Genomic DNA, 15,651 nt, shown 5'->3' on the forward strand with positions numbered 1-15,651 from the left:
GGAAAACCACAGATCCGTGAATCAAGCAGGTGATTGCTACACACTTCGCTCAACATTGCTCATCGCTCCCTTCCTGTTCTGTGTCAAAGCAACAGACCGCAAACTTTGTCTCTTCCCATTACCATCCCCCATCTTTACAGGGAGTAGCACAGGTTTCAAGCAGCAACATGCTCTGCACTGTCATTGGCAGTGGCCTGCAATTTTAATTTACCCAATTTGAAACCAGAGAAATATGCAGTGGGGTGGAACACCCATATCAGTGTCATGTAGTGAGTGTACGCTGCGCTGTCAAGTGCCAGGATGTGTATTTACTCCCTCTGAATTCTCTCTCTTTCTCTCTTCTGTTTTGTTAAAACACAAAGTCTGGAGTTTTCCATGATCCAATCACTTCCCCGACGCTTCTTGTGAATTTGCCAGGAAAGTTATGAGCGGGGTAGGCTGTGTACTGTTAAGTCACGCTAGATGCAGTAATTGTTTCTTAATGAGAGGAAGTTCTGATGTTACCGGTGGAGTAGGATGCATTAACAGCTGAATATGATACATACAATCCAGTCTTCTCTTTCCCTTGTGTGACAGCATGGTGGGAAATCATGTCATTTAAGAAGGCATTAGCCAGTGGGCTTTCTTATTTCTGGAGATGTGATCTTGAGAGTGCACCGCATGCCAGTGAACCTTTCCTGTCCAAACATATTTCCAAAGTAAACTCGGGCCGTTGGCTATTAATTTAAGATAGAGAGATATGCTATAACATGCAGGCCTGCAGCCCCGAAGATCACCGTCAGCAGCCAAGTATTCTCTCAGGAGGAGGAGGGCTGGCTCAGTCCGACAGTGAGGCATGTCTCTTCTCTATGTTTCTATACCTCATTTAACCAGGCAAGCTGACAAAAATACAAGTGTTATTTATAATTGTCTAAAGAAGGGGCTGCAATTGGATGGTGCGGCACATCCAGTACTTCCCAGTACAAGCACTGTGTTGTACCACTGGCCGCTGACCAGCTCCATTGCTGCAGGGGAGGGTTTCTAAAAAACACGCTCGCACAAGTCTACAAACATGCATGCAGGGAGACAGTGTTGCATTTACCAATGTATTTACAGTGAATGAAGAACTCACAGTAACCTGTTTTCAATTTTAGAAAATAAATCTAATGAATGCAATAAAAAATACATTGGCCAATAAATGAAATAAACCATCCGTGTTCTTTTTGCTATTTGGCTCATGTTTTAGTGTTGGCCCAGCTTCAGTGCTACTAGAAAGACTTCCCTGCTCAACAATATTTTAGCGGTTGAGGTGGCCCACGTAGTGATGGTGTGTGTGAGACGTTTTGGGCATGATGTGTGTAAGGATACAAAGCTTTTTAAAAGGTTTAAGTGCGTAAAAAGTCTCATGAGTATTCAGTGGATGCATCTGTACATGCCAAAGGCCTTGAAAAGACCCCAAACCATTAGAATTAAAGTTGCTGCAGAGAATACATGTTTCCAACATTGGACAATGAGTTAGTTGTGGGCCAGTGAATTTGACTTTGACATTGAATATGCTGGGATCTCCCATGATGCTGCAAGGGATAAGCGGGTGAAAATAATGGACAGATACAGCCTATCATTAATGGCCAAAACTCAATAACCATCACTTTTTTTTCTTGCTTATCAATAGTACAAATGCACTTGGTGCAATAGACCTATACCCCCATGTTGTTGCTTTTGCCTAAATTCCACTTCAATCTTCTAACCAGCAGCAGATTTGATTTAGGTATTTTATTTTCTACAGGAAAGGTCAAGCTGCTTATTCGGGGTGGCAAACAAACAAAAATGAGTGGCGTCAAATGTTTTTCCAGCAGTGATTGTTGTATCAAGCACATTAGAAGAGCTATGCACCTACCTTACCAGAAGCACCGTGGTAGTGTCTTGATCTGTCCCTCAACGTGTATGACCTGTAGCTCTGTAGAGTTGGCTCTGATGCTGACATTAAAGTAGAATGTGGTCAGGACTCATCTTACTCAGCTCCCTGTTCTAAAACACCGGCAAAAACCTTTCTCATTGCCAGAGAAGAGTGTTGAGTTGTGGGAACCGGCAGTGGGCTGTGTTACCCAGCAGCACCTTGAGATGCTGGGAGAGAGGAGAGGATTGTCTGTGTTCAGCAGACTGAAGAGAGTCACCCAGATTGCCTCTCACATGTGGAATGAGAGCTCGCTCCTGTGTAACCACTTAACTTTCTGTGTACTACTATACCTTTGTCTATAAAAGATTGAAAATGAGAAAAAAATGAGAGCGGTCTCATAAATGACTTCTTAGTTGCGTGCAAGATCATGCATACTAATGTGAAAAAAGGTAAAGGGAGAGACATTGAGTGCTGGGATCAGATTCCCTCACCGGCTTACTTTCACCTCTAATAGAGCCATTGCCATTTCCCAGGGGGAAGTGGTGCGTTCCCGAAACAAAGCCTTCGCTGTGTGTGCGCAGACCCCCCAGAGTGAACCTAAACCATACAAGCAGTAATGGGCTACTTTAAGAGTTTATCTGGCTCTAATAGACACACTTGTACACTGCTTCCAGGCTCTAAATCTCAAGGATAAGTCTGTGTGTACGGCCAATGCTGTCATGCCCTAATGTGGCTGACAAAGAGCATAGTAGTTCAGCCACTCTAAGCCTTTCCTGTTCAAAATTGTAATCTCATACTTAGAGTATGTAGTTGTGTGTTGCAGGAGGAACAGTGGGTTTTATTTCATTTTTAAAAACAAATTATTTAACCTTTATTTAATCAGGCAAGTCATTATGAACAAATTCTTATTTACAATGAGGCTTGGCCTGGCAAAAGGCAAAGCCTGTTGAGGGAGGGGGCTAGGGGCTAAAAGAGAAATGTCAAAAGTTAAAAAGTCAGCAGCACACATCCAAACATTTCCAACACGTCCACTACTTATATATATACATATACTGTACATGTACAATCATAACAAGCATTACATGTGACAACAAACATTACATAAATGACATACAGTCTAGCACACAAGCATCGAGCAATACAACTATAGAATAAGTGTAGCATACACAAGCAGTAAGACAAACAAAATCCAAATTGGAAACCAAATACAAGCACCACCAGGCAGGCCCTTAGATAAAAAAACCCAAGGCACAAGTAAGAGAGGCAGGCCCAAGGATTGAGTGTGCTGTCCAGTGTATCTGTGACTGGTTGAATAGATCAGGGATCTTTTTGCAAATGTAGGGTTAGCACCTAGCAGCACAGTATCTCTGCATGCCTTTCCAAGCTGGTTGTGACTGGCTGTTTGCCTGGCACCAGTTTCAGTCCAGAGACCTGCTGGTCTTGTTTTCACAGGCGGCCTGACCCTCAGGGCAGTGTAGCAGCCGAGCTCAGTCCACTGCCATAATCCGTCTTCGATCAACATTTCATAGGAACACAATGCCATGTGCCCCTGCCTGAGGCGAAGGTTGACTTTGGGACTGAGCTGAGAAAGGCTAACCGAATAGGGAAGGATGTCTAATAGCTAGAATGACTTCACACTTTTTGTACCCAGATTCCAGACTCCTTACTTCTTTCTTTGTTTTTTAAACTCATGGTGAAAGGTTTCAACAGCTTCATTCTTATGGCATCAGAAGACCCAATGGCATTTAGCCTTTAGCATGAGCTCCATATGTAAAACCTGTGCAGCTTTACTCAGCTCTGATTCATTCTCTCATAATGAAACACCACAGTTTTCTGCAGGGTTTCATTTCAACAACACCATAATCTGATAGGCATATAACTCTGTGATGTAATCTCCATTACAATTAGATACAGAGGATATGCTGTGAGGAAAGATATTTAATTACGGTGTTGAGTTTTTGCTGTGATGCAAAATGTGGACATGCTGTGAAGTACATTCAGACCCGACTATCTCTGTGTTATTGTATGATTATGAGATTAGATTACATAGGTTTGTTTCTTAATGTGCGGCTCTCTATAGGGTGTGTTGTTGCTATGCACTGTCCACATTCCCTCTTCGGCTGACAGATGGTCCCATCCAGCTACTCTCTGACAACAAACACACACTGAGAAGTTGTTGACAACCTGCTTCAGGAAGGGCTTCGACTGGCCCTCGAAATGTGTGTGTGTGTGTGTGTGTGTGTGTGTGTGTGTGTGTACTATGTGTACTTATCCTATGTTTCACTCTATCCGCACACACACATAAACACAGCAAGAGTGTATGGGGAGTCATCATTCAACTTAAGTCTCCAACACAAATAATCACAGGGACCGACCACATGTTGCATCTCCTCTGCTGTGGGCTCTGACAGCTGTCAATCACTCTGCTGATCTGTAAACATTCCTTTGGTGGGCACAGTTATTAAATCAAACTGTACAAATATAGCAAATCTAATGCTATTAATCTTTGCTTATTGACGTAACGCGGTGTTAAATTTAGATCTGGCAGGAAAGACTGGTACTATCAGATTCCATTGGGAGTCTGTTTGAAAAGGTCTCTCTATGGTGTTTATTTTAAGGCCCAATGGTGGACATGTTGATGGCTTTGCATGCTTTGGTGTCCAGACCTTGCAGGAATGTTTCTCAGTCACTTCAAACATACTGAACATGACTGTGCATACAGAGCTTGCAAAAATAAGTGGTTATTCATCAACTGCCCGAAACATTTTCATTGTTGACAATGAAACTTGAAATGATTCTTATTTTTACAAGTCTTGGGTGTTGCTTTTAAGATCTGACACCCCACGTTGACTACATTTCACACTTCCTTCTTTTTACTATACACTGGCACAGCTCTGTTCTGATATATCATGTGTAAACAGTGAAACAAAGCTAACTGTATTTGACAGTTTATCCTCTGGTTTCCCTTCACCGCATTTTTGGCTGCTAAATCGAGACAAAATAACTAACCTCAAAGTGTGGTTCCCTGTTTCAGCTTTCTGTGGTCTGTTGGTTGTAGAATAAAGCTAAACAGTGAAATGGGACTTTCCTGCTGTTTGAGTAAAACCTCTGTGTTTGTCCAACAATATGTGAGGGCCACCCTCTAATGCCTCTCCCCTACAGATTGTGGAGGAGTGTGTTTGTCTATGGTGTGGCATGGGGCCTTTGCTGTCTTAGCAGTGGCCTCTGTGCACTGCCTGTACGTGGTTGCTGAACCAAGAAGAACATATCAAACAAACACTCCCAACACAGAGCTATAGGAAGATTGGGTTACTCTCAACATGAGAGGACTAGTCGACTGCATTGTATTACCAAAGGCACCCACCCCTCTGCACTTTAGAGAGTGGTGTCCAACAAGGGATGGATCAGTTTAAACTCATTATATCCACCTTACCATAATTTATAATTTGTAGTAAACATCATATTTATCTGTCAAACTACCATGTCTGTCTTTTTTGACTTCCGACTGGTAGTCACAGACAGCCATTGATGACTTTCTAGAGCCTCTGATCCACTCAGGCGGTATTAAGCCATCAACACAGTGTGACAGACACTCAGTAGCACTTGTCTCTAATGTGCGGTGTTAAGTTACACAGTTAACAGTGTTGGTGGAAAACCATGAGATAACTCCACACGGGTATGCAGGAGTGGCATGAAGAATGTGTCAGTTGTGCATGCATGTGTGTGTGAAAATGTGCATGTGCACCACAGCTGTCATTAATGGGTATGTTTCTGTCTCCATACAGAGCTAAGATCCACCGGTACTGCTCATCACTTTGCCTACCTCCTCAACACGTCCGACTACCGGATCCTGCGTATGGATGAGGACCATGACCGCATGTACGTTGGCAGCAAGGACCACATCCTGTCCCTGGACCTCCATGACATCAACAAGGACCCACATATTGTAAGACCATTCCCATGTTCTGCCTCCCCCAAACTCTGGCCTCTCAAATTGGCTGTTACACTGTGATGAAGCAAGCGCCTTTACCTCAGAGCTACAACAGCTGCCCCCAGGGCAAAATGTTCTGTTCTATTGCCCCAGCAGCAGGCATTTTGGTTAGCTCACATCTAGTTTTTGCTGGAGTGCACTTTTTCTGGTGTCGGGTCATTAAAACACTGTAATTGGGTTATAACAATCCCAACAGGACTAATATTAGCCTGGGTGGATATCCCTTTTGCAGTTTTAGCCCAAAAATCTCATAAAAGCCAGTGATGTATAGCGGGTTGGACTGTAACTATAAAATGTCTTCTGTTCCCCCATCGCAGATCCACTGGCCGGTGTCCGAACGAAGAAGGATGGAGTGCCTTGTGAGTGGGAAGGACGCCAATGTAAGTACGCCTGTTGACAGCAATCTTAAGCTCAGCAGGGTCGTGATAGGCTAAAAAAAATGTTGTTTTTCAAATGCATGGTCTGAGAAGCATAAAGCTCTCATCATTGTGCACAATGGTTTTAATGTGAAGAACCTGTAAAAATCACCTGTGAGGTTCGTAATTGGCCCAGTAAAGACACTGGTTCCCTTCTGTCTCGCCAAAGAGACGGGATAAGCCCAGTCTGCCATCCTCCTCTCTGCCAGGCCAGGGTGGGCAGCACTGACAGATAGTTTGATATATTGTCCAAATATATAGAGAGTACAGTATTACTGGTTTATTTCGAGACACCCAGACTTGAGTAAATCTGCAGGAGATGCACCAGTAAAATATGGCTATGAATGGCTATTCATTTAGATGTTTATTGCAGTTTAATTGACTCTGGTCTTTGTGTCTCCAGGAGGAATGTGCAAACTTCATCCGTCTGGTCGAGCCATGGAACCGGACTCAGCTGTACGTCTGTGGAACAGGAGCTTACAATCCAGTCTGTACCTTTGTCAACCGCGGACGCAAACCTCAGGTTAGAATTAAAGTCTTGAGGAATGCACAAGCCTGGACGGTCATCTCTCGGTACATCAACTCAGCAAACATAAACAGCTTTCTCCATCTGCATCATGTATGGCATAGCTTGACCTCTCCTTTTTTTTTCTTTTCTCTTACCCAAGTTCTTACTCTCCATCCACCTTACGCTAGGTTCCCTTTACGCTTTTCCTCCATCATTAAGCCTGCTCGAGGTACCATGTCTCCACGTCTGGCAAAGCAGCCAGCACAGCTTCACCAGCACACAGCTGTCATCCCCAGTGAGCTGTTAAAGCTACTCTGTTTAGTCTCAGCCTTTAATGGGACCTCTTGAATTTCCTAAACCAGGCCAGGCATCGCTACCTCGCGTTACTCCCCTTTAACACCTTACTCTTCCTTAAATATCACGCTTGGTCCCTAATGATGACCAGGGGACTTTTTAAAAGGGTATAAATAAAAAGTAAATTTCCCATTAGGTTCTCCCTTGAGATATACAGTACGGTGCAGAGAAGTTGCAACGGCAAGTGCGGCTTGTATATGTCCCTTGTTGCATACGGTTCCTACATGACCCTTTACTAATGAAGGGTTTCCATCCATCCACTCACCTATCCAGCCACCCCTTCATGCATCTAGGCCACCCGCCAGCCTCTACCATGTGAGACGTTGGGTAATTGGAAGTGGGAGCTCCCATTATGGGGTGCCAGTGGAATGTTCCAGTTCTAGTTCATTAATGAGAGGGCTGTTTTTTCTCCGTCACATTGAACAGACAGGTCTGAGTCGTCGTCCTGTGTCCACCTTTCTTAGCTGGGCTGGCCAGTCACCTGTGATTGAAAAAACATGAAATGATACTCTCTACACAGATGCATGCACACACATATCCTGACACACATAAGGAAACTTTTTTGTCATTATTAATTCAACATTCAGATAGATTGTTGTCATTTAAGTGCACCACTGCAGGGTATAGTTGTAAGTTCCCCAGTGCTTAAAGAAGGAGCCTTGTAGCTTTTGTAAACGGTAACAGCTAAATGTTTGGCTTTGGCAGCAGCTTTGAGGGGAATGTACTGTATGTAGCATACTGTGAGAGCCTTTATTGACTCAACCACAGGATAGGCAACCATCTGGTCAAATAAAGCTACACACATTCCCTGCACAATCTTGCACACATACAGTATATCTTTTCCTCATGCACTTGCATTTTAGTAATTTCAGTAGTATTGGTTTGGGGAGTTTCTCACTATGTCTTGAAGTCAGCACAGATTCAAGAGATGCAAGCGGAGGTCAGGGCGGTCCTTGATCGTTCCACATCAGTGGCGTAACATCCAGACTGTGTTGCTGTCTCCTGTTTTAGACGTCCATGTATCTGCAGATGGCCCAGGCCAGAGGAAGGGCTAGCCGCGCAGCTGAACCCAGCGCGGTGCACGAGACACTTGGACTAAAGGTGCGATGTGGGCCTTGTCTGCACCGCAGCCCTGCACACTGCCTGGGCTTGTGGTCACCAGCAGCATGCTCCCTCTCTTTGTGTCTGAGCACATTTTGTCATCACCATCTTTAACCTGGCCATCACTTGTTTATCTCCGTTACATTTGGCATGTATCTTTTCCAGTCCGTGCACAATCTTAAAGTTTTGTGTAATGTGGAATTGCATTTAATGTCATCTCATTTTGTTTGTCCCGTGTTTCCCTCATACTTTCTTTGTGAAAGCCTAATTGTCTGAGCACCCTTTTGTATCCGTCATTGTCCATTTGTGCTTTGCATTTGTGCTAAATGTCATATTTTGCATGAGAGCTGGGTTATCAAGTGGAAATGGCTTCTCAAGCTGCTAAAAAATTCTGTTGACTTTTATTCGGCTCAAATTTAATTAAAAAGGCTTTCACTGCTGTTCAATGCATGGCATATTCATTTTTATTTAGCATATATTTAGCAGCGCCCATGAACAACAGATAACCGAATCATTCATCCTGCTTATCTGAGATAAGATGTCCCACCCATCAGTCCTTCACCGCACCAAGCCCTCCACCTTCTGTAGGAATGTGGTGCAGTCTTTCCCACAAAGGCAGCAGGACTAGTCAGCATCTGACCCACTCCCACAGCAGGCTCTGTTAGCCCAGAGCAAACACCAGCCATCTGTAGCCAACTAGCTGCGCAGCAAAGGAAATAAAAGAGCCACATACTTGAACATGTCTCTACTGTTTGAGCTCTCTAAGCACTTTGAAACACACAGAGAGACTCTTACAGGACATAAAGGCTTTAGGTGAAGTGGGACGCTTTGAAAATGTTGCAAGTTTTTTCTAGTCAGATTTAATTAGAAATATGTTGCAACTTTTTGTGAAGGGTCATATTTTACAGCAAGGTTGTAAAAACATGTTCAGGGCACAGGTTCCCTCTGGTACACATAAATGTTTGTGACCTTTTTTTACACGTCAACATCTGGCATGGCTGGGAGTGAGCTGCCATCACCTCCTTATTCGCACAAGTGGTGATTTTAATCAAAGATGAGTAGGGAATTGCACAAGGGTGCGTGCATGATCCAATGATGTAAGTTTGGCACGGTGCCATATTCTCTCCCCTGCTTTGGTGCTGATGGACAATGACAGAGATGTCTCCATCTCTGTACCCGTTGGGAGTGAAAAATGGGGATTGGACATGCTCTGGTCTGTGAAGCGGGGCTACAGGACATGTCATTGCATGCCACTGATTCATTTTACCCCACTCTCATACGCAAATTCCTGCCAATCACCTCTCAGTGCATGTGTGCAGGGATGCCAAGGGCAGTGAGCATCAGTCATCCAGCCTCCATCCTGGGTTTTTTTTTTTTCACTGTGCTGGATTACAGGTGTCAGCAGTAGGCCTGTACAGCCATAGGCACCAGGAGAGAGATATTTGGCATGCAGTTTATTATGCTGAGAGAAGCAGCCCACGACACATTGTTTTTCACAGTAGAGTGGCATAGAGATGGATTAGAAATTCCTTGCTTTCCCAGCATGTATTTTTCTGTATGAACGAGCGCTCATTATTCTAATACTTCATCTCCCATAAGGCCGTATAGGTCCCACAGGAGTCAGAGGAAGCACATTCCCTGCCTCATTTTCCCTGCACAGGGGGAATCACAGTGACAAGATGAAGAGTACTGAATTTATTGCCGTCTCCATATGATTTTTCCATTTCAGGAAGAAATCTTCCATTTGGAGCCAGGCAAAGTGGAATCTGGGAAGGGAAAGTGCTCCTACGACCCGAATCTCAACAGCGTGTCAGCTTTGATCAGTGAGTATAATCTTGGTTTGGTCACATGAGGGCGTGGGCATGGGTACAGTCAGGCCCAGCAGTCTCATCCCATTTGGATTGTTCATCTTTTATCTCCTGTTTCTTTACATGGCCTTCTTTCTGCTCACAATTTATATTTTTAGCAAACTTTGTTAACAGAAGATATTTATTGTATGCCATTGTACAAGAGGTCAAGAAGGGTAGGCCAAGGTTCCTTTCCATTCTGTAACTATTTCCCACACTGAGCTGCTTAGTCCAATCGCCTAATCATTATATCCTAAGGAATATGTCCTTGTTAGGGTTGAGATGGGCACAATAATATGTGCCTATTAATATGTGAACCCCTCACTGGGGAATTAGTGGCTTCCAATCAAAATACTTGCTTTTCAGTGCTTTCATCACTATTTTAAGAATAAAATGATCTGTATTCCCAAATTTACTAGGGATTACTTTCCACGAAGCCTGAATTATTTGCACATGCTTTAATAGTTCATACAATCATATACTTACATACCATTATATTTGTAATGTAATGTAATTTAACTGAATAAATGAGTGGAGAAACATAATGAATGCAGACTCAGTAAATGGTTTGATGGGTATGAAAATAATGTGGAAGAATCATTCAATGAGAAAATATGTTTTTTAAGGATGATGTTCATTCCTTCCAGGTGGAGCATCAATGCCAATGAGCATCAAAGCTGTTCTGGAGGCTTATGATGGCCTAAAGACACTTATGTTAGGTTCATAACGTGGGTCTAATGTTGGAGAATATTCAGTGAACCAAAATATTGAAAATAACTGCAATAATCTACTTTACTTCCGTGAGGAAGTGTATTCCCACTTATATTCCCTATCTATCCATCCTGTTATATTACATTTACATGTATAACGGCTCAGTTTAGCTCATCATCTGTTGTAGCATTCATGAAGGCAGTGTCCTCTGTCCCTTCACACAGGGTCACTTAGTCAGATCCAGAACACACAGTTGCCACCAGTGAAAGGCAATCTTCTCTCTGTGGGGTGAGACAGCGGGTGTAAATCACTGGCACTGCTTTCCCACATTAGCACAGTGCCAGCTGACCAGTATGGAACCAGTACTGTCATCCGAGATGGATTTATCTCCCACTTCCACCAGTTAGCATCATTGAAGGAACACTGTAGTTAGTGCTGATAAGGATTAAGAACCCTGTACCACAACAATAGATTTAGCACTGACCGCTGACTGCTCAGCTCTCCACCACATTAGACAATCCATCGTCCGTGGACATTTTAATGATATTTCATCAATCTTCATACAGCGCTGATGAGGACCATGACATTGACTATAATGGTGGTAGGACAGTGTGTTTTGTTTCCTCTGCTCTACCTCCTGCTGTCTGCTTACTCCATCACTGAGAGCTTTGACAGTCACACCTGCTCTTCAGTGGGGCCCTAACAGCAGCTGGAGGACCAGCACCTTTCCTTCCTGTGGCTTAACAAGACTGTTGTATACATTTGTCAGTCTGCACACATGGATGTGCTCATATTTTATGTCTTTATGGAGTGCATGCGAAGGCTGTTTCAGGAAGTTTGAGCACTGTTTTTGGTAATGCTTTATTTTACCGCTAAATTCCTAGTGGTTTCGTCGGATGTTTCCTGGAAAGAACAATATAAGTTGATACTAATAACAAGAAAATATCGTAAACATCCATATATTTATTTTAGCTTTTAAGAGCCAGAAAATGTTACAGTGCTTTAATTGTTGGGAGGGGTTTACAACTGGTTGATTTCCACAGGACGTTCCTTGAAAGAAAACATCTTAATAACAAAAGTAAATAATTAAGATCCATTTTAACCCAAGCAGATTTATTATTGGAAACTTAATTGTCTTAATTGTCTTTCTTAATTGACTGTTCAAATAACATTTCAATCACAATTTTGTTCAAAATCCTGTACTATACCACTAGGTGTAACTAGATCTACCCTGCAATACATAGACAATGATGTCATGACATGGAAATGTTTTGCACATGTAGCTTTAGCATGTCTTCAGTCATTTAGCATTAGCTCTGTTACATACAGTATGTAGCCATCTTGCACATATTTAGGACTTTTTTACTGACTTCTCGTTTGAAATGAATTAAATGGAAACTGGAGATGGACTTTTCAACCAAATTCTGTGTTTTTTTGCATTAGCTCACACTAGCGCATAATTAAATCTACTGATGACATCACATGACATGTCATCATTTCAACTGACAGAATCCACGGTAGTCGGCTTTTGTTAAAGTCTGTGTGAAATCGATGAATAGTAGTGCCTGTAATGACTGTGAATATCTAGTGGTAAATTTGCCTCGTAACTAATGTGGACAGGACTTGGCAAATAATCAGTAAACAATGTTTGCATTTTAAACAAATTACACAGTCCTTTCCAGAAACATCCTACCAAATTACAATTGCATTATCCGTTCTTTTAATTTCGAGGATTGACCACTTGCATCTTGAGTGAGGGATAGTATGAACCTATCAACCTTACCACGTTGTGTCTAAATGAGATAAATGTGTAGATCATTACTTTGTTACGCTGAGCTTCTGTATTGTGGAATAAAGAGTCCTGAGATGTTTGGTTTTTAATATACATTTTGAAATAAAACCCTTGGTGACTAAACTGAACTGTTTTCTCTCTCTCTCTCTCTCTCTCTCTCTCTCTCTCTCTCTCTCTCTCTCTCTCTCTCTCTCTCTCTTTCTCTCAGATGGTGAACTGTATGCTGGGGTCTATGTTGACTTTATGGGAACAGACTCTGCCATTTTCCGTACTTTGGGGACAAAGACTGCCATGCGAACAGATCAGTACAACTCCAGATGGTTAAATGGTAAATGTCCTATTTAGCCTATAAATGATACACCCGCTTTCACCCAGTGTGTGAAGCCTTCCTGACTGCCTTTTCAATATACAAACAGGGTTTCAAATGTATAGCTGAAATGAAAAGTGGTGTGTGCATATATGTTTAGAATCCCTCAACAAGTGATAAACAGGAAATGCTGACAGTTTATAAAAGGTTTCAGCCAGATGTTTTCCCAAATTTATCCTCCGCCTGACTCACCACCTCTTCTCCCCATAGACCCCACTTTCATCCACGTACAACTCATCCCCGACAGTGCAGAGAGAAATGACGACAAGCTGTATTTCTTCTTCCGGGAGAAGTCCTCTGAGATGGGCCATAGTCCTGTGACCCAGTCTCGCATAGGACGCATCTGCCTGGTGTGTACACAGTGAGACGCATGTTTGTTTTAGGGTATAAACATAATGAAAAGAAAACCTGCATCAATATGAAAAACAGGCTGGAGACTCCCGAGGCAAACTAGTTATTTGGCCAACGCTGACGTGCTGGAATCCACATGTGTTTTTAACCCTCCTGTCTACAATGCATCCCTCTGTCTGGGAGGTTGCCCTCTGACCTCTGACCCTGCGATCTTCTGACCTTGTCTCCCTGGTAGTCCTAAAACACTTGAGCTTTTTATTGTACATAGCAGCGAATTACTCACTGCCTTTCTCTTTTAGAGTCCTTCTCAGTTAAACTGGACTTCCTCCACAAAAGCCGATATAAAAAATGCAAATATAAAGTGAGCTGAGCAACAAAAACAAATAACAACAAATGGCTCTTGGAAAGCTCACGGTGGCATCGTATAGTATTTATATGGTGAGTGTGAGTGTATGCATTCCCTTATGGATTTGCGTGCATATGTGAGTGTTACAGCGGGTGTATGAGCATGGGTATGAGTGAGAAAATGTGTCGTACGTGTGTTCATTGCCTCAGCTGTTCACCGTTGTAATAATTTGAAGGGGTCAGGTGCTGACCCGGCACACAAACACTCATCACCATCACAGTGGGCTCTGCCACAGCCTCCGGAGACCCGGTCCTGTCATTCTTACCTCACCACACATCTGGATACTCTTACTGCCACTATCTGCACCCTGCACATCACCAAAAATACACTCAGCCGTATACTGGAATTACACTGGAATTTATGAAAACATTTCAACTCCCAAAATGGGATTCATCAGAAGTGCATGAAGAATGTGAAGCCTACGACCACCATTTCAAATGAAATATCAAAACATACAGTACAGTACATGCTTTCTCCAAATATGCTGATTATGGAGGAGGACTTTAAAGCACATACTGGTCTCAGTTTTTTTTTACTGGGATAGATTCTGGCCTTGCTCCACCACAGATGGAAGAGTCTAAATAGGAGGAGACAGTGTTTACCATCCCCCCCCTTCCTTTTAGTTTCCTGGCTTTGCAAACCAACATGTACTGTATAGTGTGTGTGGGTGGCTCCACCTGTTTTTTCATTGACAGAGGAGGATGTGAGTTTGAGCGAAATGATGGAGAAACTGTTCTGTGTCACCGCCCTCTCAAATACAGAATGATGACGGAGGCCACTGCTGTCTGGTTAACAAGTGGAGCACCTTCCTGAAGGCCAGGCTCATCTGCTCTGTGCCAGGGGCCGACGGCATGGAGACGCACTTTGATGAGCTCCGTGAGTACAAAGACCTTAACGCCTGCAAACTGAGATTATGCTGTGGTTCTCGTCCCTATTTTCAGTTGAAGTGGTGATCTGTAGGTCACTTAGTGTGGGTGGGGGTGTTGTATAGACTTTGTTGTCAATCAAACGGGCTGTCAGCCCTGTGATGTCTTTTCCTCCTGCTTCACTGCTCTTTCGCCAGATTGCATCCTACATATCTAGCCCTGCAACTAATTATTGTTATTATTGATTAATCTGCACATTATTTTCTCTGTTGATTGTGTGATCATTTTGTCTATTATTATATTAATGTCAAATTGCTTGCTTTATTGCTTGCACATTATTACATAAAATTCTCTTATTAAAACATTGTGTCAATCTGTAACATGGAATAGCGAAATTCATCTTAAAATATAAATTCAGCTTTTTGCCAGAAAGATAAGTCTTTTGTTACACCCTATTTTTTTTGCTGCCCTTTGCTGCGTGTCATCCCCCATCTCTCTCCCCCTTTCATGTCTATCCACTTTCAAAAAATTATCTTAAAAAAAAAGAAACCATACCCTTTCTTTGTGCAGTTAATCATTTTGACAGTAGGTATCAAATAGCAAGGGAAAAAGGCATAAATGACACGACTGGATTTATTTGAGACATATTCATTTTCAGGTTCCTGTCATGTATGATCAAATCTGAAATATTAGGTAGAGAATAGTCTACTGCAGGGTCTGTTTCTACTGCAGCACCTGCCAAGAGTGTGCTTGCGCAAACACACGCACACCAGAGCTCAGTCCCTGGCCCCTATGGCAGGCCACTCCATCCCATCACATGGCCCATGCAGCGTACTGGATGAGAATGACACACATAATCCCACCACTGTAGTTGTGTTCTGCTTTCAAGATGTCTTAAATAAAAGTGTGTGTGTGTGTGTGTGTGTGTGTGTGTGTGTGTGTGTGTGTGTGTGTGTGTGTGTGTGTGATGGTGAGCAGATCAGATCACCAAGCAGGAATGTCTGTGAGTGTGAGACTATAAGCCTCTCCAGGGGAAGCTCTTTCCCTTTCTGTCTCACTGGTTTA

General features: G+C 42.9%; 1 protein-coding gene across 4 annotated transcripts in view; it reads left to right on the forward strand.

Moving 5' to 3' along the window:
* The window catches only part of LOC144516467 (semaphorin-3F-like), a 59,131-nt gene that overhangs the window by 30,121 nt on the left and 13,359 nt on the right, over positions 1 to 15,651 (forward strand). For 2 of the 4 annotated variants that reach the window (XM_078247785.1, XM_078247784.1), the window contains exons 3-10: positions 5,662 to 5,822; positions 6,185 to 6,247; positions 6,687 to 6,806; positions 8,157 to 8,246; positions 9,976 to 10,069; positions 12,805 to 12,924; positions 13,174 to 13,313; positions 14,482 to 14,596. In XM_078247785.1, coding sequence (XP_078103911.1) covers positions 5,662 to 5,822; positions 6,185 to 6,247; positions 6,687 to 6,806; positions 8,157 to 8,246; positions 9,976 to 10,069; positions 12,805 to 12,924; positions 13,174 to 13,313; positions 14,482 to 14,596 — 903 coding nt within the window. The remainder of the gene's footprint in view (positions 1 to 5,661; positions 5,823 to 6,184; positions 6,248 to 6,686; positions 6,807 to 8,156; positions 8,247 to 9,975; positions 10,070 to 12,804; positions 12,925 to 13,173; positions 13,314 to 14,481; positions 14,597 to 15,651) is intronic. The other 2 variants (XM_078247787.1, XM_078247786.1) reach the window with 1 other exon arrangement.

Source organism: Sander vitreus, chromosome 4 (genome assembly GCF_031162955.1).
Source record: "Sander vitreus isolate 19-12246 chromosome 4, sanVit1, whole genome shotgun sequence".
Classification (NCBI taxonomy): Eukaryota; Metazoa; Chordata; class Actinopteri; order Perciformes; family Percidae; genus Sander; species Sander vitreus.